General features: G+C 41.8%; 2 protein-coding genes and 1 long non-coding RNA gene across 4 annotated transcripts; 2 read left to right on the forward strand and 1 right to left on the reverse strand.

Annotated features, from left to right (window-relative positions):
• The first annotated feature begins 8,935 nt into the window (after nt 1–8,935).
• On the forward strand, nt 8,936–23,694 carry pcsk1 (proprotein convertase subtilisin/kexin type 1). Its single transcript, XM_034239477.1, has 14 exons — nt 8,936–9,430; nt 10,583–10,687; nt 11,236–11,358; nt 14,314–14,460; nt 15,487–15,563; nt 16,144–16,232; nt 17,006–17,178; nt 17,414–17,626; nt 18,376–18,476; nt 18,573–18,806; nt 19,703–19,860; nt 20,099–20,232; nt 20,326–20,487; nt 21,544–23,694. The coding sequence occupies exons 1-14, from the start codon at nt 9,242–9,244 to the stop codon at nt 21,946–21,948; spliced, it is 2,310 nt and encodes a 769-aa protein (XP_034095368.1). The 5' UTR covers nt 8,936–9,241; the 3' UTR covers nt 21,949–23,694.
• LOC117561896 lies at nt 17,306–21,275 on the reverse strand. Its single transcript, XR_004571459.1, has 3 exons — nt 20,591–21,275; nt 18,539–18,760; nt 17,306–17,607 (listed from the first exon to the last, which is right to left on the reverse strand). It is a non-coding gene; the product is annotated as an uncharacterized LOC117561896 (long non-coding RNA).
• A 1,221-nt stretch (nt 23,695–24,915) lies between the features above and the next one.
• On the forward strand, nt 24,916–27,475 carry LOC117561882 (globoside alpha-1,3-N-acetylgalactosaminyltransferase 1-like). 2 transcript variants are annotated; one of them, XM_034239514.1, is made up of 4 exons: nt 24,916–25,074; nt 25,221–25,265; nt 25,928–25,990; nt 26,232–27,475. In XM_034239514.1, the coding sequence occupies exons 2-4, from the start codon at nt 25,232–25,234 to the stop codon at nt 27,155–27,157; spliced, it is 1,023 nt and encodes a 340-aa protein (XP_034095405.1). In that variant the 5' UTR covers nt 24,916–25,074; nt 25,221–25,231; the 3' UTR covers nt 27,158–27,475. The 2 variants fall into 2 exon arrangements, with proteins under 2 accessions (XP_034095405.1, XP_034095404.1); XM_034239513.1 differs by having other exon boundaries at nt 25,224–25,265.
• Nucleotides 27,476–27,727: the final 252 nt, after the last annotated feature.

Genomic DNA, 27,727 nt, shown 5'->3' on the forward strand with positions numbered 1-27,727 from the left:
CTGCCAACTCGCGCGGAGTAAATTGCACAGACAGCAGTTAGTAAGATTGATTTCAGTAGCCACGGTTTTGAAAACTTTTGTCAAGTAGTGATCGTCTTCTCAATAGAACATCTTTGATAACGGCGTGGTGTTGTTGCAGGAAGTCCCGACGGAGAATACTTTTGCTGTAGTACAGGGGTGCACATAACTGGTACGCAGGTTATGTGCAGTGCTGGAATTGGGCCGGTACTCACCGGTACGCAGTACCGGCACTTCTGGTTCTGACCCATGGAGTACCGGCACTTCTTGCTCAGTACCGGCATGCTGGCGGTACTCCGGTACTCATGCACCGTGCCAGTACTCAACACTCTCCCGCCGTTCTTATTATACATCCATATATATATATACAGCCGCCCGGTACTCAGTAGATGCGTCATGAGGTGCCGAACGGACATTCTCATCGCTCTAACCGCTGGAGTTTCACAGCGGCTGTCAGCTGTTTACTCCTGTCATTCAAACAGAACGTGCTGGAGAGGGGGCGGGGCTTATCTTCTCCATGTAAATACTGTGGTGGAAACGACTATGTCAAAATTAACCTATTTGACCGTGATTTAATAGTAATACACGTTTCAAAATAATAATAATAATAATAATGCCGAAGTAACAACATACTGAAAACTGTTAGTAAAACCATGTTTTAATGCTTTACAATTTACATACCTAGATGCACGTGTGTTGTGTTTATGCAGTGCAACTCCCACCCAGTGGGTGGCTATGTAGAGTGATAGAACAGAGCAGGCACGCCCCCGAGAGAAGGAAAGCAAGTCACGTCACAAATTAGCATTTCTAAAATGTTAGCGTGGATTAATAAAAGTGCAAAAAGACAGCGGTTGTCGCCGGAAGAAACTTCAAATACAGAGAATGCTGTGCCTGTGTTGGAAATTGTGTCTGATGGGGAGCTTTCTTTGGTTGATCCTCTTGCTCCAAGTTCTAGTGCATTAGCATTAGCACTAGCTCCGCCGCCTCCTCCAGAGCCTCTAACGTTAGCTGCTGCTGGCTCAACTGCCACCACCAACACCGGGCAAAGCGATGCACCTGACTGCTGGACAACGGACCAGGTGCAATATTTTTGCAAGACCAATGCATGGCTCCTTCTTAAAGATAAGAAGCTAGGATGTCGGATATGCAGAGATGTCAAATCTTTGGGAATACACACTGGACAAGGACTGAAACTGTCAACTGAATGGGGTGAGTGTGCAGTGTCTCATTTCGGTGTTGACAAGGGCAAACAACAAGCTAGCCTGAGAAAAAAAATCAAAGAACATAAAGAATCACAAGCCCATGTAAAAGCTGCTGACATCCTTACATCTGCTTCACGTGAAACTATTCAACATCAAGTGCAGTCTATGCATACATCTGAATTAGACACCACTATCAGAGTTTTTCGAACGGCATATAAAATTGGCAAACATAGCCGGCCATTCACAGACATGCCAATTGATTTGAATGTACAGAAACTGAATGGGCTGAACGTGGGCAGGGTTTTGCACTCCAATAAAACCTGTGGCGAAATCATCGACCACATAGCTCATGAGCTGAAGAAAAAAATGGCAAAAGACATTACAGAAAACCAAAGAAAACTCTGTGTTTTGGTCGATGAATCTACCACTATTAGTGGTAAAACGGTGCTTGTTGTGTGTCTACGCTCAGCATTAGCTGATGCTGAGCCCGAAACGTTTTTTTGGGAGCTGATCGAGTTGGATGGAACAACGGCTGATGACATCACAAAGGCGTTAATGGAGTGTCTTGGAAGAGATTTTAACGAGGACTTTTTAGGTCAGTGTTTCGTTTCTTTTGCATGTGATGGGGCTTCAGTCATGCTAGGGAAGAGAACAGGCGTTGCTACCCAGTTGTGTAGTAAATTCCCAAGCCTGTTTGTGTGGCACTGCTCCAATCATCGTCTAGAGCTGGCAGTTGGGGATGTGGTCAAGGAGGTCTCAGGGCTCAATCATTTCCAGATCTTTTTTGACAAACTCTATTCCTTGTTCCATGCCTCCCCCAAAAATCAGAGGCAGTTAGCGCAGTGTGCGCAAGCAGTCGGACAGCGTCTCCTGGTGATAGGGCGTGTTTTGTCCATCCGCTGGGTGGCTTCAAGTGAAAGGAGCGTCATAGCAGTCTGGGAAAACTACCGAGTGCTTCATGATCACTTCACAAATGCTGCAAACGACACGAGCAGGGATTCCAGAGACAGAGCAAAGTACAAGGGCCTGGATGATGTGCTCACATCTGCAACGTTTGTCAGCAATCTGGGACTGATGTACGATGCGCTCACAGAGCTCAGCGACCTCTCTCGGCAACTCCAAAAAAGAGAGATGACACTGCCTACAGCAGATAGGCTCTTAACTCGAGAAATACGAGTTTTTGAATCCATGGTCACCATGCCTGGCCCACACATGACTACAGTTCATACAGCTCTAGCTGAGAAGTCCTTCAAGGGTGTTGCCCTGCGTGAGAATGGCAGGCTTGTACAGATTCATGCAGGTCAGTTTTTCCGCAGTATGGTAGAGAATCTGAGACACAGAATGACTTCCACAACCTCCTCTCATGTCAGCACAAGAGAAATCCCATTACATGGCCGGGAGGCCCGGGACAATCAGCTAATCCAGGACATGAAAGTTATCCATCCTGGAAGTTGGCCTGAAGAGGAGTTAGACGTACAGTATGGGGACGTAGAAGTGCTACGTTTGTGCGAAGTGCTGAAAGTGGACAGAAGAGAGACTGTTCAGGGCTTTCTCGAATACAAGGAAACCAGGGCATCCCGTACACCTGCTGCCATGGAGCCTCTACTGAAAGCAGTCCGAACCATCGCTGTCTCCACTAGTGAGTGTGAGCGGGCATTCAGCTGCATGAACGATATCCTTACTGCAAAAAGGAATGCTCTCTCTGTCAGCCGACTGTCCAGCCTGGTTTTCATTAAATGTAATGGACCATCACTAGGACAGTTCAATCCGGAACAGTATGTGAGGTCCTGGCTGGCAAAGGGAAGGAGAAGTGCTGATGAAAGAGCCTGTCCAGCTCCAGCCCCTGATACTGATGTCCCCAAGGCCTTCTGGAGCCTTTTCTAACAATGTGAAGTATATTGCAAAGCAGCTCACCCAGTGAGAAGACTTTTGGCATAATGTGCCGATTTGTACAGATCCTGGAGATAGAAGGACTTCAGACCAACCAGGGAGTTATCTGATCAGCTTAGTGTTCAATGTAACTCTTTACCATGGCTCAGACTTTGTTACTTGCAGTTACAGTTTCTCATTTTAGATTGTGCAAATTTTGCATTTGTTTTTACATGTTCTTTGTTCATGCTCTTTATCATTTTTCTGAGTTGGAAAGTTAGATTGCATCATAGTTTACTTTATACATATTTGTATTCTTCAGTGGTGAAGTATATTGCAAAGCAGCTCAGCCATGTGAGAAGACTTTTGGCACTTTTTCGTTTTTCGTTTTCTGAGTTGGAAAGTTAGATTGCATTCAAAATGTACAGAAATACTTAATTTTGTTAAAGCTTTTTATAAAAAATGCTTCTGACCAGAGCTTTGTTTCCTTGTCATTAATGTTGAACACCACCAGAGGGGCTCTCACCTGAAAGGTCTCTGCTTCATGTGTCTTCAGCAGAAGATCTAGACTTTGATTGCTATATTTTCAGTTAATATTGACCTTATTGAGCTTTAGCCATATCCGCTGCCTATCATAAAAAATGTTAAGTACAGTGAACCTTTCTAAAATATACAGTAGTAAAGAGACAAACCCACCAGCATTATAGTAGCCAAATTCTTGTTTGTGGGCTGTATATATAAAATTGACTTGAAAAAGTTGCTGATTTTAGAGTACTGGCACCTTTTTCATTCCAATTCAAGCACTGGTTATGTGCGTAATCTGAAATGCGTACTGTCACTTGTGTCACAAAGCGCATTTGCGTACCGACGTACTTGTGAAGCTTTTCCAGAAGGCGGTTAGATCACCGGACGACAGAGTCGGTCTCTGTGTGCACAGACAGGGCTGCTGTTAACGTCGGTCTGTACAACGGAATTGTGCCAAAACTACGCCAACCGGCTGCGGAGGGAGACTCCCCCCCTTCACTGGAGAACTGCGCTAAAACAGCTGATCACAACGTTCACACTGTGGTCACGAAGTACTCCACGAGCCGCCGCCGCCCCCCCCTCTGTCGACTTTCCTGAAGTACTTGATAGAAATCAACACACTGAATTAAGACCCCACGGTTTGATGATTGATAGGTGTGTGGGTTGTCTTTCATTTTGACACGCAGAAAATGTTATAATAAACATAGATACTGTATGTTAAATGGATATATCCGCCATCTTTCCATACCCACAACAATATACATAAATAAATGGCATATTTTGGAAAATAGTTCGAATGGTGATTAATCATGATTAATTAATTTTTAAGCTGTGATTAATCTGATTAAAAATTGTAATCGTTTGACAGCCCTAGTCCATATCTTTCTGTTTTGGTGGTCATGCCACAACCGTGCACGTGCATGCGTGAGTCATGGCAAGATATCTGGATTAAGAGGTTGCTTTTTCTTTGCACAGCATGAAAGAAAGGTGAAATTAGTGGGCTGTGATTTTAGTATTTTTAAGCAGAGGTCAATAATTTGTACGGCCCTCGGAGGATGTTGAAAACATTGAAATGGCCCTTGAGAGGAAAAAGGTTCCCCACCCCTGATGTAAACACAGTCTATGGTAAACACCAAAATAATGGAACAAGCTCCATATTGAAAAGAAAATCCAAACCTATTTATATTAACTGATATTAAATCATGGGACTACTTTCTCATGGCTGACATCGTTTTTTATGATCTTCTTTTTATAGCAAGCATTATTTTTCTCTGTGCACATCAATTAATATGATATATATATGGGGGATTTCTAATGTTGGTTCTTGGACTACAGTGTACTGTCATAAGCTCTTACTGTCGTGTTTATTGACCTTTGGCATCTGTTTTATCAGTATTTCTGCACACATTTTAGAAACTATAAAACAAATATGTGATTTAACAAATCTTGACCACTGTATGACAGACATGATACATTTCAACAAATGTATCCATCTGTTTCTTACTGGAGCAGTTTTTTTCTATGAGACAATATCTATGAGATTTTAGACCATATGGTTGTTTGCTAAAAGGAAAGCAGACTTCAGAATAACAACACCGAATTGAGTGACATGTAAATTGATCTGTATCAAGGCAGGATATGAGAGCCAACTGATTACACACAATAATAATAATAAATGCAGCACACTTCCTGTCAGATTGGTGCACTTCCTGTGGGTCCATTGTCCTTTATCTCTGTCTTCAGTGGTGGATGAACGTGAGGTCTTGTATGTCTGAGCATCGACCTGTCGCTCTGATGCCCTTCAGAGACACAGTCCGTCTGACCTTCACACCTCCTGATAACTCTGTGAACCCTGTCACGTCTCCCCAGAGAGGAACAGTCTATCACCTGCAAAGTGATGCCAATCGGACTGACACCAGGACGACATCTTTACAGCAGCTTCTGATAACAGATGACATTTGTAACACTGCTCGAGCGTTGTGGACATGAATGAATAAAATATCTGTAACCTTTGCTCGTTCTGTTTATAGCCTTACTCATACAACAGCTGAAACATTTACACAGGGAGTTATTAAACAAACAATGTGACTTCTGCTTCTTCTCTATATTAACTAACTTCACTTCTCAATGACAGCAGGTAGTCCTTTAACAATGATTAAACAATTTGTTGTCTTACTTCTTAGCAGCTTTTGTAATATATATTATTGATGTATTCCTTACCATTGTATGTGTCAATGTCAATATAAGTGTATTTTTATTTCCTTCTTTTCTACTTTTGTTGTTTTACTATTTACTGTTCTCCTTGTCTTCCCCACCATTTATGTTTTTTCCACCATAAAATACAGCCTTTTACATTCCTATAATATGTAACACAGCAAAAAAAACACGCACAAAATCCACATTGACACTAAACAAAAAAGAGAGAAAATTACACCTTTTTTGTAATGCACTTGAATTGTTTAGTGTTGAAAGTTGCTATATAAATAAACGTGCCTTGCCTTGCCTAATAATTATTAACGGAAATAATGTAAATCGTTAATAGAAAAGAAAGGGCCTCCATAAATGTCCTGTTTAGCCTTTAATAGGAAAGTTATCCAATCTAATGAGAGGCTGGAAAACACCCGTTCATCCATTAGGAGATAATCAGGCAAAGTAATTGAACCTCAGTGTACTGCATCATATATGACAGTAACTCTTGTTTGGAGAGATGTGGCGCAGTGGATAGAGCCTTGGTATTCGGATCAGGGGGTCACAGGTTCAAACCCCACTGCAGTCAGCATTTCGTTGTGTCCCTTGGCAAGACACTTCACCCCAAATTGCTCCTGTGGGCATTGCCCACAGTATTGAGTATGTAAATTGCTTTGGATAAAAGCGTCTAACAAGTAACATGTAATGTAATTTCTCACACAGTTTCTGTCTGATGGCCACAACGACAACAAAGATGACAAAAGGAGGAGGTTGGCATGGCAACAATGAGTCCTTGTTGAGTGTCACAGGCAGCCGATTTCACGGGGTCGACGGGTGACATGGAGTCCAATCAACTGCTGTTGTGTGTCTGATAATGAGTTGTTTCAGCATAAATTACTTTGAATATATGAAACAATTTCAACATCACTTTTAAAAATCTTGCAAAAAACTGTATGTAGTATACACTCAAGTAGTAGTAGTATTACTCGTTGAGTAATTGTGAAAAAGCTATATAACACTGTTATCGTCACTGGACCATATAGTGCTCTGAGATGAGCAGGAAGTGCAGTCGAGGTCCTCACATATTTGCCACACTTAATTGGTTTTGGTTGAGTTACCGTCTGTCGAGGTGGCAGCTTCATCTGCGTCATCCTCCTCCAGCTAAAAGCCAGGACTTTCCTTCACATTCTGGAAAGATAATTAGCCCCAGCTCAGACCTCTGACCTCATTTGAGTGAAATAATGTGTGTGTGTTTCTGTGCGTTGGTGTGTTTGTCCTCACAGTGCATGATCAGCCTGTAGGGAAACACACACCCTCACAGCTCAGAGATAAAGACAGAGGCAGCCGAGAATCAATGAAAGTCAAAGATTCACTCCTCTGTAATGAAACCATGCCCACCTGCAACAAAGAGTGTCCATCTTAGCTTATATTTCTGTGGCTCATCAGCCGTGTGTTTCTGTGTGACGGAGTGAGTGCCTCAGTGTAAAGCAAACAGTTGTTGCTAGGTAAACGTGGATTATACTGCAGATCTGGTGCAGACCTGTTTGCACACAGCCAGGTGAATGAACGTATCGGCCATTATCGGTCCTGGCAAGTTCACCTCACAGTGACTAACAAGCTCACTGTATTTTTAGACAAACATTGTTCATCTGAATTAAACTGGAGAGTCCATTTGATTATGTGGCTCTTATTGTTGTGTTTGTTTGAGTCTGATGTCTACAGTCTGTCTGCATGAACCCCACCTACACAACCTCCATTGTGTTTGAGAGGGGGGGAAATAACATCCACTCTTACAACATGTTTATTTCTGGACCATTGTGCACTGTTCAGTCAACAGCTTGAACAGAGTCTGTTGTCATGAAAACAACATTAAAAACAACTGGTAGCAAACACTGGTGGATTTAGGTTGGTGAAATAAAAGAAGGACATATTTGGACAGTCATTTTACAATAAATATGCAATGTACCTTAAATGCAGATAGTATTTTTGAATGAAAGACAGAAAATATATTATGTTTGCTTTAGTAAAAGTAAGCTTGTTGTCTTTCTTAGCAACTAGGGTTTTTTACTTTCTCAGTATTTGGGAATTTTTTTCCCTCTAGTATTCCTACTTGTTTTCTATTCATTCATCCTTTTACATATCAGTATTGCATCTCCACACCAATCGTTTGATAACAGCTTTACAGCTTTTTTAGAGATCTTCTTTTATAACATTAGGGTTTACTAATTTACAAGTGAACATTAACCAATCCCTATGCCTTTACCTGAGATATTATAAAAACATATAAAATAAAGAGTGAGCTATTAGATGCCTAAGAGTAAAATAAACGACATGTTTTATGTTAATTTGATTCTGTAAACTACAGTCTGACTTCACAGGTTTAATCTACTGGTTCTAAGTCTAATACAAATATTTCTGGAATTAAAAGGAAATTGACAACATAATTTTTTATGTTTTTTCATACATTATATCCAATAATAAGATAAGATAAGATGGTACTTTATTGATCCCAATTTGGGAAATAGTTTTTGTTGCAGCAGCATAATATTCTTATTTTAGTACACAATATGAATATAATACAGGTCTCCCTTGAAAAAGAGATCAATGATCTCAATGGGATACACCTGCAAGGTTTGAAATGAAATGAATACTGCTTGCCTGCAAATGAATTACGTAATTGCAAATTTCTCTAATTATTATTCTCTTTTGTGCAGTTTCCTGGCTGGGACCCATTTCCACTCACATCCCAGTGCTTGGTTTCAGTTTCATCCCCTGATGAGGATCTGTGGCGTGGGAGAGGAGCTGTCCGCGGTGGAGCTGTCCCCCCCCCCCCCCCCCTCTAGCCGTCATGTATTATTGATTGAGACCAATTCCTCTAATCGATAAACTGTGGCACAAACATCAGTCGAGCTTTGATTTATCGCACAGATTGTCTCTCACAGTGAATGAACGCTGCAGCCAGATGATAAACATCATAAGTAAGCAGGATTCATTTTATTATTGTGTTTCTTCCCAATGTCTCCTCCTCCTCTCCCCTCTTCTTCAGGGACAAACAGAGGGTTATTTTTAGTCGAATCTCCTCATCCTCCTCCCGTTCAGAGTTTCTCCTCCAGGGACTCTAACTCACATCTTAGCAAAGGTAGACGCCAAACTGACGTCAGAGCAGCCGTTATTTGACGTGTGTGCACCCCCCATCGAGACCACACACACGCACAGACCAGCCCTCCTTATCCTCAGTGTTTCCTCTCCTTGGCGGACCAATAACGCGCAGATCCTCCTTCCATCCATCTCTCAGCAAGCGGTTTCTTACGGAACAAGAAGGGAAACAAACAAGGAGATCTCTTTATTATCTTGACAAAATATCTCGGGTTTGGCTGCTTTCTTGGGAAGCTGTTTGTACATATATATTATTTTATTTATCTGGTTGAATTTCCTCTGAGATGGAAGTGAGATGCCGTCCAGCGATGATGTGTTGTGTTTTCGCCGTCCTCTTCTCCGTGGTTCCCCGGTCTCTGGAGTCCTCTCTCGCGGACAGGCAGTACCTGAACGAGTGGGCAGTGGAGATCCCCGGAGGACTGGACGCAGCAGAGTCGATCGCCAAAGAGCTGGACTACAAACTGGTCCGACAGGTAGGCACCAAAATGTCCAACACCGGCTACACTTTCACTGAAAAAGCTTTAAATGATCCTAAAATGAAGGTGTGTGCTGGCAGTTTGAATGAATATCAGTGATTTGGCGTGTTGTCAAAGCAAACTGGGACCTGAATAATGTGTCATTTTAATATAAAACGTCTGATTTAACAGCAGAAACCATAAAAGCAAAATGAATCATGAAATGTTAATAAAGCCTGCAGCCTACAAAATCAGCAGGCAATAGCTCCATCAATTATTCTGCTGTGTTTGAAAAGGCCATTATAATGGAAACTCATTGCTTTTATTATAGCCCAAAAGCACACTGATAAATGAAAGCAGGAGGATTCAATCAATCCATGACTCACTGTTTACACACTCCTGATAACTCTGGTTTCTAATTTCCCCTGTTCTTTACATCCCTGTGTTTCCAGTCATTTGAGACTGACTCGTGCCGCTTTTCCTTATACAAACACATTATAGGGAATCTTAAGGACATTAATGTGAAACCTGTAGCTCTGAGCCGCAGCGGTCAATGATTAACTCAGCTGTCATGGATACTGAGGCAAACTTCAATCTTCTCCTTCTTCTGCTCTGTCAGTAACATAATCACACATATATCTGTGTCTATATTATCCCACATGTGTTTAAAAGACACTTCAGTCAAGACTAAAACATCAGCGTAAAAGTATATTTAAACATTATTTTAAAAAAACAGTGTGTGCATATTCAAGATATTTTTCTGTTCGTCCATGGCAATAATGTTGATAATAATTGCTCTACGTTTGCCAAAGATGCACATTAAGCCTGCATCCTCAGAAAAGCATACACACATAGACCTTGTGCTTTGCTTGTTTCCAATGGGATTGAATTAAAATAAAACCTGAAAATAATCTCTCTTCTAGAAATGTAATATCCAACTCATGGCATCACTCAAAATGCCCCACATATGAAGATGTAACCCTGTGGTGAACTGATTCTTTCTGTCTGATTATTCTTTGTTGCTCTCCCATACAACTGAATACCTGGAGATTTCTTTTTGAGAGATAATAATGTTTTCAGACCTGTGCGACTGGCTTCCTAGACCAGATGGCTGGTTTTATGTCATTTTCTATCAAATATTCAGACTGTCTCGTGCCTTTGTCTCCGCAGATCGGGGCCCTGGAAGACCATTTCTTGTTCAAACATCGCAATCATCCTAGCAGAATGAAACGAAGCGCCAACCACATCACCAGGCGGCTGTCGGAGGATGATCGGGTGAGTGGCCACTTTTAGCTATCAGCTCGTCCATGCTTAGTCTGTGCACAACCTGTTGTTACATTTAAAAAATATTAAAGGGGACATCGTCTCGAAAAAGATTCTCTTTCAGTTATTGTCCACATACATTTGGGTATATCCAGTGCCAACCAGCCCACACATTTTAAATTAGGTTCAATTATTCCGTTCTTGGGGTTCTTGTTATAAAATATAGGATTCACTCAGATTTGGCTCCCCTTCACATGCAGGCTAATTTCAATATACGATCCACCAGTAGCTAAACTTGAGAACCTTTTCCAAGGTGCGTCAAATTGTTCTCACTAGCCAATCAGAGAAGACGGGGCTGTTTCTGGAAGGTGCTACATTAATGAAACCTAAGAAGGGGAATACAACCTCATTAAAACAGACAGAATGAGAAAAATGTTGGTTTTCTTTTAAACATTTAACATGTTAATATGTTCTAGTAGAAATCTAACGTATGTATGATTCTGAAAATGATCATATTTTGTCCCCTTTAAAGTAAAGTGTCACCTGTTGTCTGTGTGTAGGTGCTTTGGGCAGAGCAGCAGTACGAGAAACGTCGCAACAAGAGAGCGTCCCTCGGGGGGTGCAGGGACTGCCCGGTGGACAAGCTGTTCGATGATCCTATGTGGAACCAGCAGTGGTACCTGGTGAGTCTGCAATAATGCTTGAATGTCACACAACACAAAGCTGGACTGGAAATTCAACAAGTGGTTCAATAATTGACATGGTTCTTGCTAGTTTAAAGAAGTTGGTTGGCTTATCTTATCTTGGTTCCCATTTTAAAAATAGTTGAAAACTTTCCAGATCTCTAAAAAACAGATTTAGTTTAATATCCAGCCTTCTGTTCATGTGTTGTACTTCTGTTGTGTCTGGTTGAGCCTTCTGCCTGCATGCAGCTGGTCTGTTCTCCCCTGAGACTCCCTGAAGCGCTGAGAGAGCTGGACAGCTCCACACAGCAGGCCATTGAGAGAGTGTGTGTGTGTGTGCAGTATGTGTGTGTGAGCACTGTATGTGCATTTCAGTCAGCAATTGAATGCTTGCATGTGTGCAGAAAATCAACAAAACAATGAAACATAGCATGCCATCAAGCAGTCCAAGCCAAAAGAGCCATTTGCTTAATTGGTGAGAGAGGAGAGGAGGGAGAGCCGGTAATCCTGCAGGATGGAGCAGAGCCTGGCATTAGGTCCCGATGCACCCTGAATGACAGGGTTGTCAGACCTTAGAGGCTAAGTGGTAGCAGTGATCTGTAGATTGTCAGAGCTCTGCATCATCTTCCAGATCCTTTACTAACACTTTCACTTCATCCTGACCTCTTTTGTTTTCCACTGTGAATGATATCTTTAATGGTTTTGATCCATAAGCCTAAAATAAACTGGTGACTGAGCTGTTGACCACAGCACTACTACATATATTTGGATGCTGTTTATATTTATTAAAGTCAAGTTTCTCCATTTGGGCTGCAACTAACAATTAGATTCATAATTCATCTATGTGCAGAATTATATTTAGATTAAATGAAAAATGATTTGATTAATTGCTTTTCATAAAACAGTGAAAATAGTGGATTAAAAGCTATTTAATTAACAATAACATAAAACGGGAAAAAAGATGTGTTAAAAAAAATAAAAAGTATGAATTATTACAATATATATACTAACATACAACAAGGACCAGCAACCTTGTTTTTTTTAAGCCAAGCCATTTAAAACAAAAAAACTCAATGCAAAACTCATATGTAATATAAATACAGCAGTAAAACACATTTAAGAAAGCTTTAAGAACCATACATCATCATGTACAATACAAATAATTTAGATTTAGTGAGGATGTTAATGTGTGTTGCATCACTGTTTGTGTTTGTGTGTGCTTTCTGGAGAGAGCTTCACATATTCTATCATCTTCCACTTCTCCGCACCTGCGCTAGCCGAGCATGAGTCACAGGCTTGCGGGGAATAAGAAAACAAATTGAGATGAATCATTTTTGCCTATGAGGGATGATGACACTAATGGAATTGGCCTTAAAGTGCCGTTTAGTGTATTTCCACATCAGCCTGTGTCACTGCTAGAGCCTCGTGACTCATCCTCCTCGTCTGACCAGGAAGGACAAAGCCATTTAGAAAAATACTGGAAAGAGATAAAAGGTTTTTTATATCTGACATTATGCTGTGATGTTATTTTCCTACCTCTAGTATTTCACAAATGATAATGAGGGAAAGGGGTGGAGGTGAGAAGGTAGTGACGCTGGCAGATGTGATGATGAGAGTGAGGGTGGAGCTGTGTGACGGAGGCAGAGGATGTGTGTCGTTATCCATCAGGAGTGGGAGCCTGATAATTTAATCCGGGAGTGACTCATACTTGGAGCTAGAAATTCCTCTTGCTTGGATTGCAGTGTGTGTGTGTGTGTGTGTGTGTGTGTGTGTGTGTGTGTGTGTGTGTGTGTGTGTGTGTGTGTGTGTGTGTGTGTGTGTGTGTGTGTGTGTGTGTGTGTGTGTGTGTGTGTGTGTGTGTGTGTGTGTGTGTGTGTGTGTGTGTGTGTGTGTGTGTGCGTGCATGCGTATGTGAGCGTGCGCATACGTGTGTATGGGTTTGTGTGTGTAAAAGACAAAGTGTGTCAGTCCGTGTTAATGGTGCATTAGGGGATCTCATTGTGCTTGAATGTGTGCGAAAGCTGCAGAGAGACTTGCATAAGCTGCTGTGTGTGTGTGTGTGTGTGTGTGTGTGTGTGTGTGTGTGTGTGTGTGTGTGTGTGTGTGTGTGTGTGTGTGTGTGTGTGTGTGTGTGTGTGTGTGTGTGTGTGTGTGTGTGTGTGTGTGTTTTTTTGGTGTAACATTAAAATATCTATCCTTGTACTACTGCCAGCATCAACAAGTGAGTCATTTGGTCACAGCAAAACAGTGGAGATGCAGATCTGTGCTGGTCGGGAGTCAAATCCTCTCTAGAAAATAGCCATTGAAACACATTGTATTAAAGTGTGACATCTGTGGTGTATTTACATTGAGGTTTTAATCAGCTGGAAGTGATACTGTCCAAAGAGAAAGAGAGGTACTGACAGGAAGCTTTAGTGAGACAATGGGTTGAAGACGGGGCGATAAAGTGGTTGGGGGGGGGGGGGGGAGATACATCACAGAGATGAGTCATGTATTGGTGTGGCACTCTGCAGTGTCTGTGCATAATGCGCAGAAGTCTTTTTTTAGTCTTAGCTTTTTCCACACACTCTTCCCAAAGCAGGCAGGCCTCTTCCCTTTTCACTCTCCCTCTCCTTGTTGATTTTCCATTTTAAACAGGCCCCTCCAGGAAAGCCAGGAAATTGTGTGGCTTGAACTGCATCTTTTCATCTTGCGGGTTAAATGAATTGGAGCACAAGCCTGTATAATTACGACCCTCTGGTAGCAATCTACCTACAAGTAGGACTCAACAATGAAGGGATGAATTTAGGTAAAGGTCAGTGGAGGAACTGAGGTAACTGGAGGACTGCCGCTGACCTTTCAAACGAATATAAGAATATTTAAAGTGCCTTTTTAGATGAAGCACTCTGAGGTAATCTGTATACACTTTAGATTGAATTACAGAGGATTCATCTTTCGAAATGTTTTATCTTCCAGCAAGACACACGCACTTCCTCCTCGCTGCCGAAGCTCGACCTGCATGTGATCCCCGTGTGGCAGAAAGGCATCACAGGGAAAGGAGTGGTCATCACCGTGCTGGATGACGGCCTGGAGTGGAACCACACAGACATCTACTCCAACTACGTAAGACACCGTTTCCATGGAGACAGCCTCCGTCGTCTGGGTCTGCCGTTACCATAGCAACGCTGCTGGTGACACCTTACAAGGCGATTCATAAATACTTGTAATAGATCTTCTGTGTGATAATGTCCTCCTTCAAAGGGGGTTTATGCCTTTTAATTCCTGGATGCATTTAGCATTTTTTGATGCACATTTAGCTGTGAATGAATCCTTTTTATGGCCTGAAAGCAGCATATGTACATAATTACAAGCAAATGAAAGCGAGATTGACTTGAGGTTTGACTTCGGGATGGTTTCTCCTGTTGACAGGAACGCTAAAAGCCTTAAAAAGCCCCATCTGTGGTTTAGTTTCAAACATCGCTGGTGCTGTTAAAAGCTGCTGCCTCGCCTGTGCAAATGAGCGGAAGAGGGAAAAAAGGGATTTAAGGAGGGAGGGGGCGGGGAATAATGTGTGACAACAAGGCTGATGGAAACAACTCCCACTGTAATTAAGTTAAAGCTGATTAATCAAAGAAGCTCAATCAACCGCGACGCTCGTCCTTAAAATCAAAGGCGTTCATTTGCATAACTTAATAGCAGTCATTCTGACAGTCACAACCATCTCATTTAAATTGGATACTGAGTTTGACTGTGAACCAGAAACTTACGGATGCAATCATTCTGATTTCCTCTTTGATTAAAACCTAATTGGCGCATTTAATCACATTTTATAGTGCAAGGAAATGATGGGAATGACAAAAGAGATTGTCACACCAAATATTATTAATACTCCCACGGTTTGTTGAAGTAGGACACGAGCCTGAGGCAAAAACTGCATTTATAAGCAATTTGAATGGTTTGAAAGATTGTTGTAGATAAGTGCCCCTTCGTGTGAGGATTTCATTATAGAAACATCCATCTCTCCCCTTGTCACCTTTCATAATGGTCTCCATGACAGCAGATTGGCCCTGACAGATGTGCGCTTGAAGCCTTTCTCACTGGCGTACACTGACGTCACCCCTGATGGTTTTCTGTGTGTTGTTTTTAAAGGACGCAGCAGCTAGCTATGACTTCAACGACAACGACCCCGACCCTTTCCCCAGATACGACTCCACCAATGAAAACAAGTGAGTTAACAGTTGAGATATGATACTGGAACATTACCTGGTCATATTGAGGCTTGGTTATTACCATGAAATTGTAAAAAAAAAAACACTAAGTGGACACAAATTAATAGAATATGGCAGAAGTTAAGGACTGGGAGCTTACTGCCCTTTCCTTTTCTGCTCTTATAATTATCTCACCATACCTGAAGTGAATGACTCACCCTCTGCCTGCTGACACACACACACACACACACACACACACACACACACACACACACACACACACACACACACACACACACACACACACACACACACACACACACACACACACACACACACACACACACACACGTCATATGGAGTTAAAGTGGCCTTTTGTGATGAGTTTAGCATTCTATAGAATAGTAAGGGTAGGTCAAACAGTTAAAAATAACCTCTGGGAAAACATTTAAATTATTGAAAAACGGAGCACATGATAAATTGTGTATACTGTTCTACAAACTCACAATTTTTTACTTAAAGGATTGAGAGAATTGGTGCAGGATTAGTGATGCAAACGTAAGTGAATGCTTTAATTAATATGTTTTTTTTTTCTCAGGCATGGAACCAGGTGCGCTGGTGAGATTGCTATGCAGGCAGACAACAATAAATGTGGTGTTGGAGTGGCATACAACTCCAAGGTTGGAGGTAAGAGTTTATTTTTATTGTTGTTGTAAATATGTATTTGTATATATACAGCTCATTAAAGGTGGGGTAGGTAAGTTTGAGAAACCGGCTCGAGATACACTTTTTGTTATATTCCATGGAATGCTCTTAACATCCCGATAGCAATGAATATCTTAAGTGCTTTGACAAAAGATCCATGAAAAAATGTCATCTGTGGAAGCCGTAGTGCTGTAAAAAGCACGACCAATCATTTGAGCCGGCCCGGCTAAAATGATTGGATGGCCTACCTGCCTGTCAGCTTTCCATCTGTGCGCAAACTTATCTCGTGCCCTCATTGGTCACGTTCGTGTGTGTTGGAGGACGGGCTCTGTAAGGAAGTGGCAGATTTTCTCCAGTTGTGTATTTTCAAATTCTACCACACTCGAGCTGGTTTCTCCAACATTACCTACCCCACCTTTAATTGTCATTCATATCAATTTCTGTGTGTGGCAGAGAGTCACTTTCCAAAATTGATTGGCTCCTATCTAACTATACCATACTTAGGGCTACAACCACGAAGGGGAGCAAGCTGGTCCTTAGTGCATCTTAAATTATGAATCACAAATCTTGCTACCCTAAAACAAAACCATTATTATCATAACATTCAAATTAAGGGTGTTTTCTCCTTAAATAAGCCACCTGCTTAAAATGTGGCCATAAATTGAGGATATGTCCATGAGTTTCAATCCCAGTATTTAATTACAGTAGTGACCAAAAGGATAACTGGTCACTGACATTCCTGCTTCTCTGCTCAGGGATCCGTATGCTGGATGGGATCGTGACAGATGCCATCGAGGCCAGCTCTATTGGGTTCAATCCAAACCATGTGGACATCTACAGTGCCAGCTGGGGACCAAACGATGATGGCAAGACCGTGGAGGGCCCAGGCCGCCTGGCACAGAAGGCATTTGAATACGGTATCCAGAAGGTAAATGATTATATTCACACTCGGCTGGTGTGATCTCAGACTGAGGCTCCTAATGGGAGCTGTTATCTGCTGCAGTGACGTGAATCAGATTGAACAGAATCAATAAGGACAATTTAATCCGTAAAGATTTACCTTGGACCCTTTATTTGTAATGCTGTAGTAGAACTTAGTATATGCAGTAAGATTTGTAGTGTTTCTTGTCGACTTCATCTCTCTCTCTCTTCGTCTCCTGCAGGGCCGTGGTGGGAAAGGCTCTATCTTTGTTTGGGCTTCAGGTAATGGTGGGCGCCAGGGCGATAACTGTGACTGTGATGGTTACACAGACAGCATATACACCATCTCAATCAGCAGTGCCTCCCAGCAGGGTCTGTCCCCCTGGTACGCAGAGAAGTGCTCCTCCACCCTGGCTACAGCCTACAGCAGTGGAGACTACACCGACCAGAGGATTGTAAGAAATACGGCTGTTATGTCAATTTATAATGTTTACATTTTATGTCAAGCAATGTTTGGTCACATTAGACAGTTTGCATGTTTTGATCAAAATGCAGGCAGTCGATGATGGTCCAGTTTGGAGGAACAGGCAGAAGTCATGACACAGAAGCAAAGCCATGTATTGCTGTGGCAGGGGGCACTAAACACTTTTTTTATCCACCTCAAAAAGGCCCTCAAATGAATGTCAGATTTAAGGATTCATAAAAAACATTTTTTATTCTTTCTTGGGAACATGGGAGTTTATTGTCTACTGCTGTCTCGATTAGTTCGTTTTTTCCTGTTATAGTATGACTTTAGTGAAGTCACACAATAACACAAAACAATCTAAAGACATCAGCAATTTCCTATTGTAATTAAATAAAGCAAATGAAATGGAGTATGTTGGCTATCGAGAAAGCGAAGATGATGGATTCCTTCTGATGTTGAAAAAGGCTGTCTGACTGCAAGGTAATGCTGTAAAAAAAATCTAAATATAGCATTCACTTAAACTGCTTTGATATTTTGTAGGTGGCTAAAAGATGCCCACAGCTGTGCATTGCTTTGCTTCTGTGCCGGTGCTCTATTTCACAGACTGGGGGCGTGCCAACTGCCATGAACTGTACTATAGATAATACAGTGACTGTGGATAAGTACCTCAAACAAGCCCACTTCAAACAATCCATTTAATGCATTAATTAATTTTTAATGTTGTATGTTTGCTTTCAGATTAGTGCTGATCTGCACAATGAGTGCACTCAGACTCACACGGGAACGTCGGCCTCTGCCCCACTGGCTGCTGGAATATTTGCTCTGGCACTGGAACAAAAGTATGCACCACTGCAAATCAAATGCAATCTTACACTCTATATAAATATCAGTAAATACTCACTGGTCTCCCTCCATGTCTATCTTCCCTCCTTCAGTCCAGAACTTACCTGGAGAGACCTGCAGCACATTGTGGTCTGGACCTCAGAGTTCGATCCTCTGGCCAATAACCCGGGCTGGAAGAGGAACGGAGCGGGGCTAATGGTCAACAGCCGCTTCGGCTTCGGCCTTCTCAACGCCAAAGCCCTGGTGGACCTCGCTGACCCGGCGGTGTGGAAGCATGCGCCTGAAAAGAAGCAATGCATCGTCAGGGATGACTCTTTCCAGCCCAGGTATGTGTCAGCTGCTCTCATCTAGTTAGATTTGTTTTGCTTTGCCTATGGCCCAGGAGTAATTGCCATCATTGGTTAATCTTGTACATCATCAAATGGGTTTATCATCAGATGCACATTCAGGGTTATGTTTGTGACCCAATGCAATCATCATTCCTCGTGATCACTGTTGAGAACATTTACATTTGATGTCAATCATCAGCTCTGAATACTCATAATGCTAATTGTTTAACAATAGGATTACATATCTTAATCCAGAAACTGCCACCCAAGGACAGAAAGTCAGGGGAAATAATCCCCCCTCCTGTTGTCTCAACAGATGTTCCGTTTGCATTCCTTCATGGATTACAGGCCCAAGAGCGTCCAGGGCTAACGCTTAGCAGCCATTCTTTGTCCTTGAAACATCCATTTAATTTCACCAGCAGACAACAGCTACGGTTATTTTCCTTCAAGTGTCCATCTTGAAAAAATAAATAAATACATTTAAAAAAAGTGTCCATCTTGCAATTTGTTTTGGATTATGATGCTCCATACCACCGACACCCAGTTTCCCCATTACCTTACTACATCCCTGTCTAATCCCGAGGATTTGGCTCGCTTCCGCCAGTGCTAAATGGACTACAACCCCCTCCTTCATGTCTGGGAGAGTTTGGGATTAACGTTTTTTTGCAAATGAATGACCAAAATCGGTCTTTGCTTATTAAACACGCCTGTGATGTGCTAAATATTTCCTAAATGTGGGACTATCATTGAACTATCAGGCAAAAATAGGACATTTGCGCAGTACTGTATAGGTGTGTCCCACCCTGTTGCTGTTGCTGAAAAGCCATGAGAACACGTCAGGTGTTGCTGCTGTTTGTGTGTCTCACTCCCTGCTATTTTAATGCATCCCTCAGGGAGATAAAAGCAGCGGGGGAGATCACAATAGAGGTGCCAACCAAAGCCTGTGCCGGGCAGGAGAACGCAGTCCAATCCCTGGAGCACGTGCAGGTGGAGGCCAGCATCGAATACACCAGGAGAGGGGACCTACACATAACACTCACCTCCCCAGCCGGTAAGAAGACTCACACACACACACACACACACACACACACACACACACACACACACACACACACACACACACACACACACACACACACACACACACACACACACACACACACACACACACACACACACACACACACACACACACACACACACACACACACACACACACACACACACACACACACTTGAGTAAAATAACAAAGTGGTAATTTGATCTAACCCTCTGTGTTTCCTCTCAGGTACCAGTACAGTGCTGCTGGCTGAGCGAGAGAGGGACACCTCCGCTAATGGCTTCAGAAACTGGGACTTCATGTCTGTGCATACATGGGGAGAAGACCCTACTGGTACATGGACCCTGAAGATCACAGATACAGTAAGTTATACACACTTTTTTTTAATGAAGGAGCCTATTTGGCTGGTTTGTGTAGCTTCCTGAGATCTGACCCACATTGTTTCCCCCTCACAGTCGGGCCGTATGCAGAACGAGGGTCGGATTATGAGCTGGAAGCTAATTCTTCATGGGACGTCGGAGAAGCCAGAGCACATGAAGAAAGCTAGAGTGTATGTTCCCTACAACGCCGTGCAGAACGACCGCCGTGGTGTGGAACATATGGTCGACATGTTGGAGGTAGATGCAACGCAACACGGCTAAGGGTTAATGAGCATGATACAAAAAGCACAGGGGTTAGTTAGTTCATAAACCACAGTATGCAACACATTGAAATATGTACCTGTTGATGGTGCTTGAGGAAAGGCTAGGTTCACCAAGTGGTTGCAATAGCTGTAGAAATATGTGAATGTGCACAAAGGTTAATGACAGTGTATCAGTTGCTAAGGTATCTCAGTTTCAATCAAAGGGTCTGGATACATTTGAATGCCCGAAGATGTAATTTATGCTGACCCAAAGAGGTTTAATCACTCGCTGGAGTCATGTCAAGTGTACTACATGGTGTGTAGTACTCTCAGACATCACTGTTGGGTGTGTTTACAGGCACAACAAAGCCTCCACAGTAGCATATAACAAGAATATCAAGTACAATTGACAGACATTATTCATAAGGAAGGGTCTCTATGTAGGCGGATAATTGTTTTATATTGCAAAGACCTGACATTAACCTTGTTTTGGTCTGATCGGTAACGTTACATTTAAGGGACCCAATGTCCCTCCCACACATGCAAAAAAATGGTCATTCAAAATCTCAATATTGTCCTTTTTAAATCATATTCAAGGACATAGCAATAGGACGGAAAACTGAAACAAATACAATGTGGTGTTACTATAGTGTGCATTGCGAGATTATAATGTTTCTAGCCATTGATTGTCATTTGAAATGAAAACATGACTAAGTGTTGACTTTCAGTTCACATTTGAGACTCTTTACAACCATATTTGGAGAAAGAAATTGCAGTACTGTGCATCAACAGAATGTTTGCAGTCATTTTTGTCAGATCATTTTAGATTTATTGTGCAAAGCCCACTCACTTTAAAATAGCTCACTGTCCAGGGCCTTTGGGACTGCATCTTTTAATACATTACCAAACTGTAATGTGATACCAAAATAAACAGAATAGAACAGAATTATAGCGTCTATCTTTAGATGCTCACATTGTGGATCTTTTGTTATCTAACAATTTGCGTCACATATCAATAATCTGCCTCCTCTCTGTCTGTCCGGTGACACAGGAGGATCCCACAAAGGTACCTCCACCTCCAAAGACTCCAGAGACTGCACAAGCTGAAACTGAAAAGGAGCCCAGAAATCCCTCAAACCCACCTTACTCCCCCTCCCTGGCCCTACTGCGCCTCCTTCAGACGGCCTTCAACAGGCAGACCCCGGCCCTGCAGCAGCCCCAGTCTGCACCCGCCTGGAGGAAGAAGGAGCCGAGCCGGAGCCTCTCTCCTCCCGCAACACGGCTCCCCCCTCAGACGCTGTACCAGGCTCTGGACCTGATCAACAAGTACCGAGGCCCCGAGGACAGTGTCTACAGCGACTACTCTGATGGCTTCTACAGCAACAAGCCGTACAGGCACAGAGACGACCGACTGCTGCAGGCCCTGTTTGAGATGATAGATAATAATCGCAAGTGAAGGAGAAGGGAGGAGGGGAAGAAGAAAGAGGCGAAGAAATATATACGATCAGAGAGGAGCAAAGGGACAGGAGGAGGGGGAGAAGGAAGTAGAAGGATGAGATCGGGCAATGGAGGAGGCGATGAAGAGAAGAAACACAGAAAATAAAACTCTTCCACTTAGTTCTTTTTTCCCCCAAAATGCTGCATATCTGATCTTTTTACTTTTCATTTGCCAATCAACATTCATTAATTTATTCTTTCATGTAAAATGTTAAGTCCACAGTTAATTCAAAACAGACTTGCTTCAGGCCTCTCTGCTACAAACTGTATCTCCATGTTGTGAAAGTATTTAAATCATAAGAAAGGAGGGGTAGGCCTCGTCTTTCTCCTCTTCAATGCCTGCTCAAGCATGCCACTTTTAGAATATACGTTTTGTATTAGTATCTATATATAATACAAAGACAATGATTGTAATTTGGTTTTGAAAACAATTGACATCTCTATTTTCCCTTTCAAATACCTTTTGTTTCTTTTCATACTTATATGTCCTACATAGTTTTATTTTTCAGTTTTTTCACACTATTATGTGAAACATACTCATTTTAATCACTTTATGAGAACAAATTCATCCTTTAACAACTGACACAAAGTCATGAAATTAGAGTTAACATACATTCAAAATTCAAATAATTTGATTTGAAATCTCAAAAGTTTAAAATGATTTGGCAAGGATGTATTCTCAGGGTGTCAACAACAAAAACATAATCTAGACTCTACTAAGTGTAGAATTATAAAAGAATAAGTGTGAAAGATTATATAGTATGAAAGTATGCAGATGAGACAATAAACTTGTACCAAAACACTATTAAAAAGAGAAAACCTAACCAATAATTCGACACATGAAAGTTGGAGTAGCGATACATTCAAAATGAGAAACAGATTAATCTTCTTCTTGTGCCGTTAATTTATTTTGTATAAGTACAATGCTGCATTAAATGAAATATTTTTCTAAGGATCCTCATAGTTTATGGAAATAATATATAATATACAGTATCAAACCCTTGAATAGTTTATTTTCTTGTGACGTTGTTCACTCAACAACTACACAAGTCAGTGTAGTAATCAAAACTACAAACAAACACTGCCAAAATGTTTGCTGTCAAAAAGCTTCTGTGTATTTCAGTGAATGTGCAAATGGCATGTTGTTTGATAATCGTCTGCAATATGCCAACTATTAACAGTTCCTTAAATCATGGGGAGATAATTTTATTAATATGACTTTTCTGGTGATATTTATTTGACATTAATGGACCTAACACTCTTCAGAAACGGACCAGACACTCTGTAGAATAGGGGCTCTGCACCTACAACTTTCAAGCACACTCATCTTGAACGCCTTAATATATGCTGTAATAAATGTGCATTCTCATCTCCCCGTGGTGTAGATCAATTTACAGATGCTCGTCTTTGTGTTTATGACATGAATAGTTATGAATCCTCTCTATGCAGAGTCTCTATCCTCCAATCTGGAACTGCCTGCCCCGCTTCTCTTCAAACAAGGTGACAGGGAAAACGATGTTTGGGACAACGCTTCACCCGCATCCTGTCATTTATCCATTGTTTAGTGTTTCCCCCATGCTGTTTTCTTTATGTTTTGACTGGTGCTTCAGTCCAATGTTGTTCACACAAACCAATATATGTTGCAATTGCTGTATGGATATACATAAAAAATAATGAGATTTATCGTAATAAACTGCAAAGTGATCTCTTGAGTCTGTGTGAGTCTCTGTCAGCAGACACACATTCATTGTTGGAGTTGATAGCAGCTGTGAGTAAAGTAATAACCTGTGGCAGATAAATGAGAACATGGCCTACGACTTTGTGAACATTTCAATTAATTTGAATTACACATAAATGTTATGTTCTGTTGGACTACAGAGCCAACTCAATAAACAATACATAGTGCAGTATACTGTGAATACATTGTCAAGAAACAGCAGACTTTCAGTTTCTGTCTGTTTTTAAGCTTCAGATTTTCCTCTAGCACCAACATCAGGTCCATATGTTGCCCGACTTTGGTATATGACCCACATTCCCATCTGTACCATCCGTTCGAGAAGGGTCTATCTGCAGTCTCATAGACTACTAGACCACCAACACAGGCCCCCTGAGATATGTGCTCGTATTGTCATATTGATATTCTGTACAAACTGTGAAACGGGCTATATAAATAAACATTGATTGATTGATTGATTGATTGATCAATATAGGCTACCTGTTTCATCCCAAACCATGATGTTTTCCTCATCCTAACCATGTTTTCTTGCCTTAAGCTATAGTAGTTGTAGTACCTTTAGGTTTGGCGCCTAGGTAACACAGCACTCTGGGGATATATATCCCTAAGCTTGAAAAACGGTAGAATTTAATATTTTGTCAACTGGCCCAACATTATTGAGACACAAGATCTGTTAAACAATAAACACAGCACCGTCACTGTGTATCTAACTGGTCACATGAGTTCAGGAACAATGAAACATTAGTTTATTGTCTTTTAATATCCTTTTAATTATAATGTCTAATAAAAATGTGTTGCTTTATAATAGATATTATCTCTAAGTATGTTGTCTCATAATGTTTCAACTTTGCATTTCCTATTGAGTGCCTCCACCTTGTGGACAGAAATAATACAACACCCTGCTGACGTGAACTGCTGCCTGGTCGCTACTTGATACTGACTCTTATCTTTACAGCATGAATAACCCCTTGAGTTGTGTAAAGTATGATTGTTTTTCAGGAGAATGGCTTTTACTGAGGTTCCCCCAAGAGTTTTTTTTAGTTACCACCGTTACCACCCATTGTCTAAGGTTCATTGTCATACTTTAAACATGAGTAGGAAAGAATGTGAAAATCCTCTTTCCCCTTGACTGTATATTATTTCTACCATGTTTTATCCTCCACTCCTTAGCCCCTCCCATTAGCCCAGATTCCCCACACATCTGGTAGCTTTGGTTTTTCTTCAAAAGAGAATACTGCAAAAGTCTGAGGAAGTAAGTGAGAAGGGGGGCGATAAAGAAGATATGTGAACAAAAGGGAGTGGAAAATATTACTAAAACAACAACGTCAAGAGTTAGAAAGAGGGAGCAAGGTAAGAAAATAACCATCGGTGGAAAAACTGCACATTTCAAGGAAGAGGCAGAGTGAGCAGAAGAGAGACAGAGAGAGAAAAAAAGCACAGATTTGTTTTGTCAAAAATAGTGGCCTCAGACAAAAGTGTGTGTGTTTATCCACCAGCAGGTCACAATATGGCGCTGTTCCCATTCTGCAAGACGCCTGCAGGTCAGTACAACCTCAGCCACTGTTCCACCTCTTCTGCTCGTGTCAGGATGTTTTACCCTAATTCATACACGCTCAGTTAAAATGAACTTGCTTTAAAGACTAGCAGATTTGGATTGAGCCTGACAGATTGAAGTGCAAAGACCGTTTAAAGCTGGAGCTATGTGTTTTCCCTTTTGTAATTTGATCCTGAAAATATGTCCAGGAAAGCAACATAAGTCTTTTTTTAATAAAATAACTTTTGTGCATTTGTCCAAAATCTATTGGCAGATGAAAGAGCATGCACATGAGGGGACTGCATGGGGAAAATATAAAAATAGACATACAGCCAATCACATGTGCTTCGACGTAAGTTTAAGCCCATGCAACGTGTAACTTTTGTTCTACCCTGTGTATATTTCTGTTGGCTCAGCATCACAGATAAAGATCAAGCAAGTTATATATTGTACAGCCTTAGAAATTACATACAGTTTATCGGAGAAGTATTATATAGCACATGATGGGATATTTGCGTTTCAACACATTCTTTTGATTCGAGCTTCTTTCAGTCTCTCAGAGTCTCTTACAGAATTCAAGGGAATATTTGTAGGTGAAATGTGCTTACTAGAAGAGCATTGTAGTTTCCTGTAATTGAATGTCCATGTGTGTTTTTGTCTTTCAAACAGGGTCAGTTAGAGTGAGCAGGATACAATTGGTCCTGTACTGTTTTCTCCTGTCTCTTATCATATGTGAGTATAAACCATGATTTTCTTAAGAGAATGTATAAACACTACGGTATAGGCATAACCATTTCCAGACACAGCCATATAGTGAAAGGTGAATTGTAAAAAAAGTCACTAAATGTCAATAAAATATGAATTGCTAAATAAGTTTGATAAGTTCAGTTGTGACCTCCAAGCTTTACGAATCTTAATATGTACTTCTCATAAAGTGTCCGTGACTACCATTTTGCCATGTTTTCCCCCTCAGACCTCCTCTATGAACGTAAAGCCGGTGTCGGTGTGAAGTCACCTCATCCTATATTTCATGCATTGGGAATGGACAGGGGAAAAGTAATGACAGATATGAATGTCATCAAGGCAACAGAGCCACAAACTCCTCTGGAGACACCATGGGGTGATCCTATAGTGTGGGGAGACAATCGAAAGTCAGCTAAGCGCAGGGCTAAATTTGCACATCAGGGAATCCGTACAGGTCTTCTTGCCCTCGTGGTGGGAACTTACGCTCGGTTCGTGCATCGTTTCCTCTCTTCGGCTGAGACCCACTTCCTCCCCGGTCAGATGGTCACCTACTACATTCTCACGGACAATCCCAACTGTCTGGACCCCCCCATCCGGTTGGGACCTAACCGAGAGCTGAAGGTGGTTCCTATCGCAGAGCTGCCTGGATGGGACAGGTTGGCCCGTCGTCGCATGGCCCTTTTGGTTGAAGCCATCAGGAACCCTATCGGTAGAGAGGTTGATTACATCTTCTGTGCTGACATCGATCAGGAGTTTGTGGCCCCTGTGGGAGAGGAAATCCTCGGAGACCTGGTGGCTACTTTGCACCCAGAGCTCTATGAGATGCCACGAAATGCGTTTCCATACGAAACTGAAGAGGTGTCGTCTGCTTGCGTGGACGACGATGAAGGAGACTATTACTACACCTCTGAGTTGTATGGAGGTTTGGTTTCTGAGATACACAAACTGGCCCGAGCCTGTTCTTTGCTCATTCTGCAGGATCACGCTAACGGGGTAACGGCCAAGGGCCTTGAGGAGAGCTACCTGAACAGATACCTGATCGACCACAGGCCCACATGTGTGCTGTCCCCAGAGTACAGCTGGTGGGACTCAGGCCTGGCTCCTGAAGTGCCTGTGCAGAGGATAGTGTCTCTAGGAAGGCAACGAGAGACTTAAGAAAACCAGATAAGTGAATCAAGGGTTCTGTTGGCTGAACCCATTGAAACATGGATGTAGATCTCATTTCCACACGAAGTCTACGTTTAAAAATGTAGTGATATGATATAAAGAGAAAGCACATATTCTAATAATCTTTATTCAATTAATTATTCATAATTTCCATTTCTTGTTCTGCCCTGTTAACCAATACCCTGCAATCACACAGTAGCAAACTCCAAAATCTGCTCTCACTTAAAGACCCATTATTGTGAACATTGTCTCCGTGTGCTATCTCTTCCACAGCCGACAAAAAATAAATTGACCTGTCTCTTTAAATGAAGCTCTGTGCTCTCCATTAATGTCACCCTCGGAGATGCTGCTCCAGTGGCTTTGTGGTCAGCAGCGATAAGAGTCAACAGTGTAAGTGCACACTTTCCCCGCATTGGCCAATCATTAACTGGAAGAGCTGCTGTTTCAAGGTCTTTAAATACCAGGTGGGGGAAATATGGATAAAGCGGGATGCTGTTTTTCCAGCATGTTTAAACTTTGACTAAAACTATAAAACTTTGGAAATTGGTGAAACGTTTC

The sequence above is a fragment of the Gymnodraco acuticeps genome, unplaced genomic scaffold (genome assembly GCF_902827175.1).
Source record: "Gymnodraco acuticeps unplaced genomic scaffold, fGymAcu1.1, whole genome shotgun sequence".
Lineage (NCBI taxonomy): Eukaryota > Metazoa > Chordata > Actinopteri > Perciformes > Bathydraconidae > Gymnodraco > Gymnodraco acuticeps.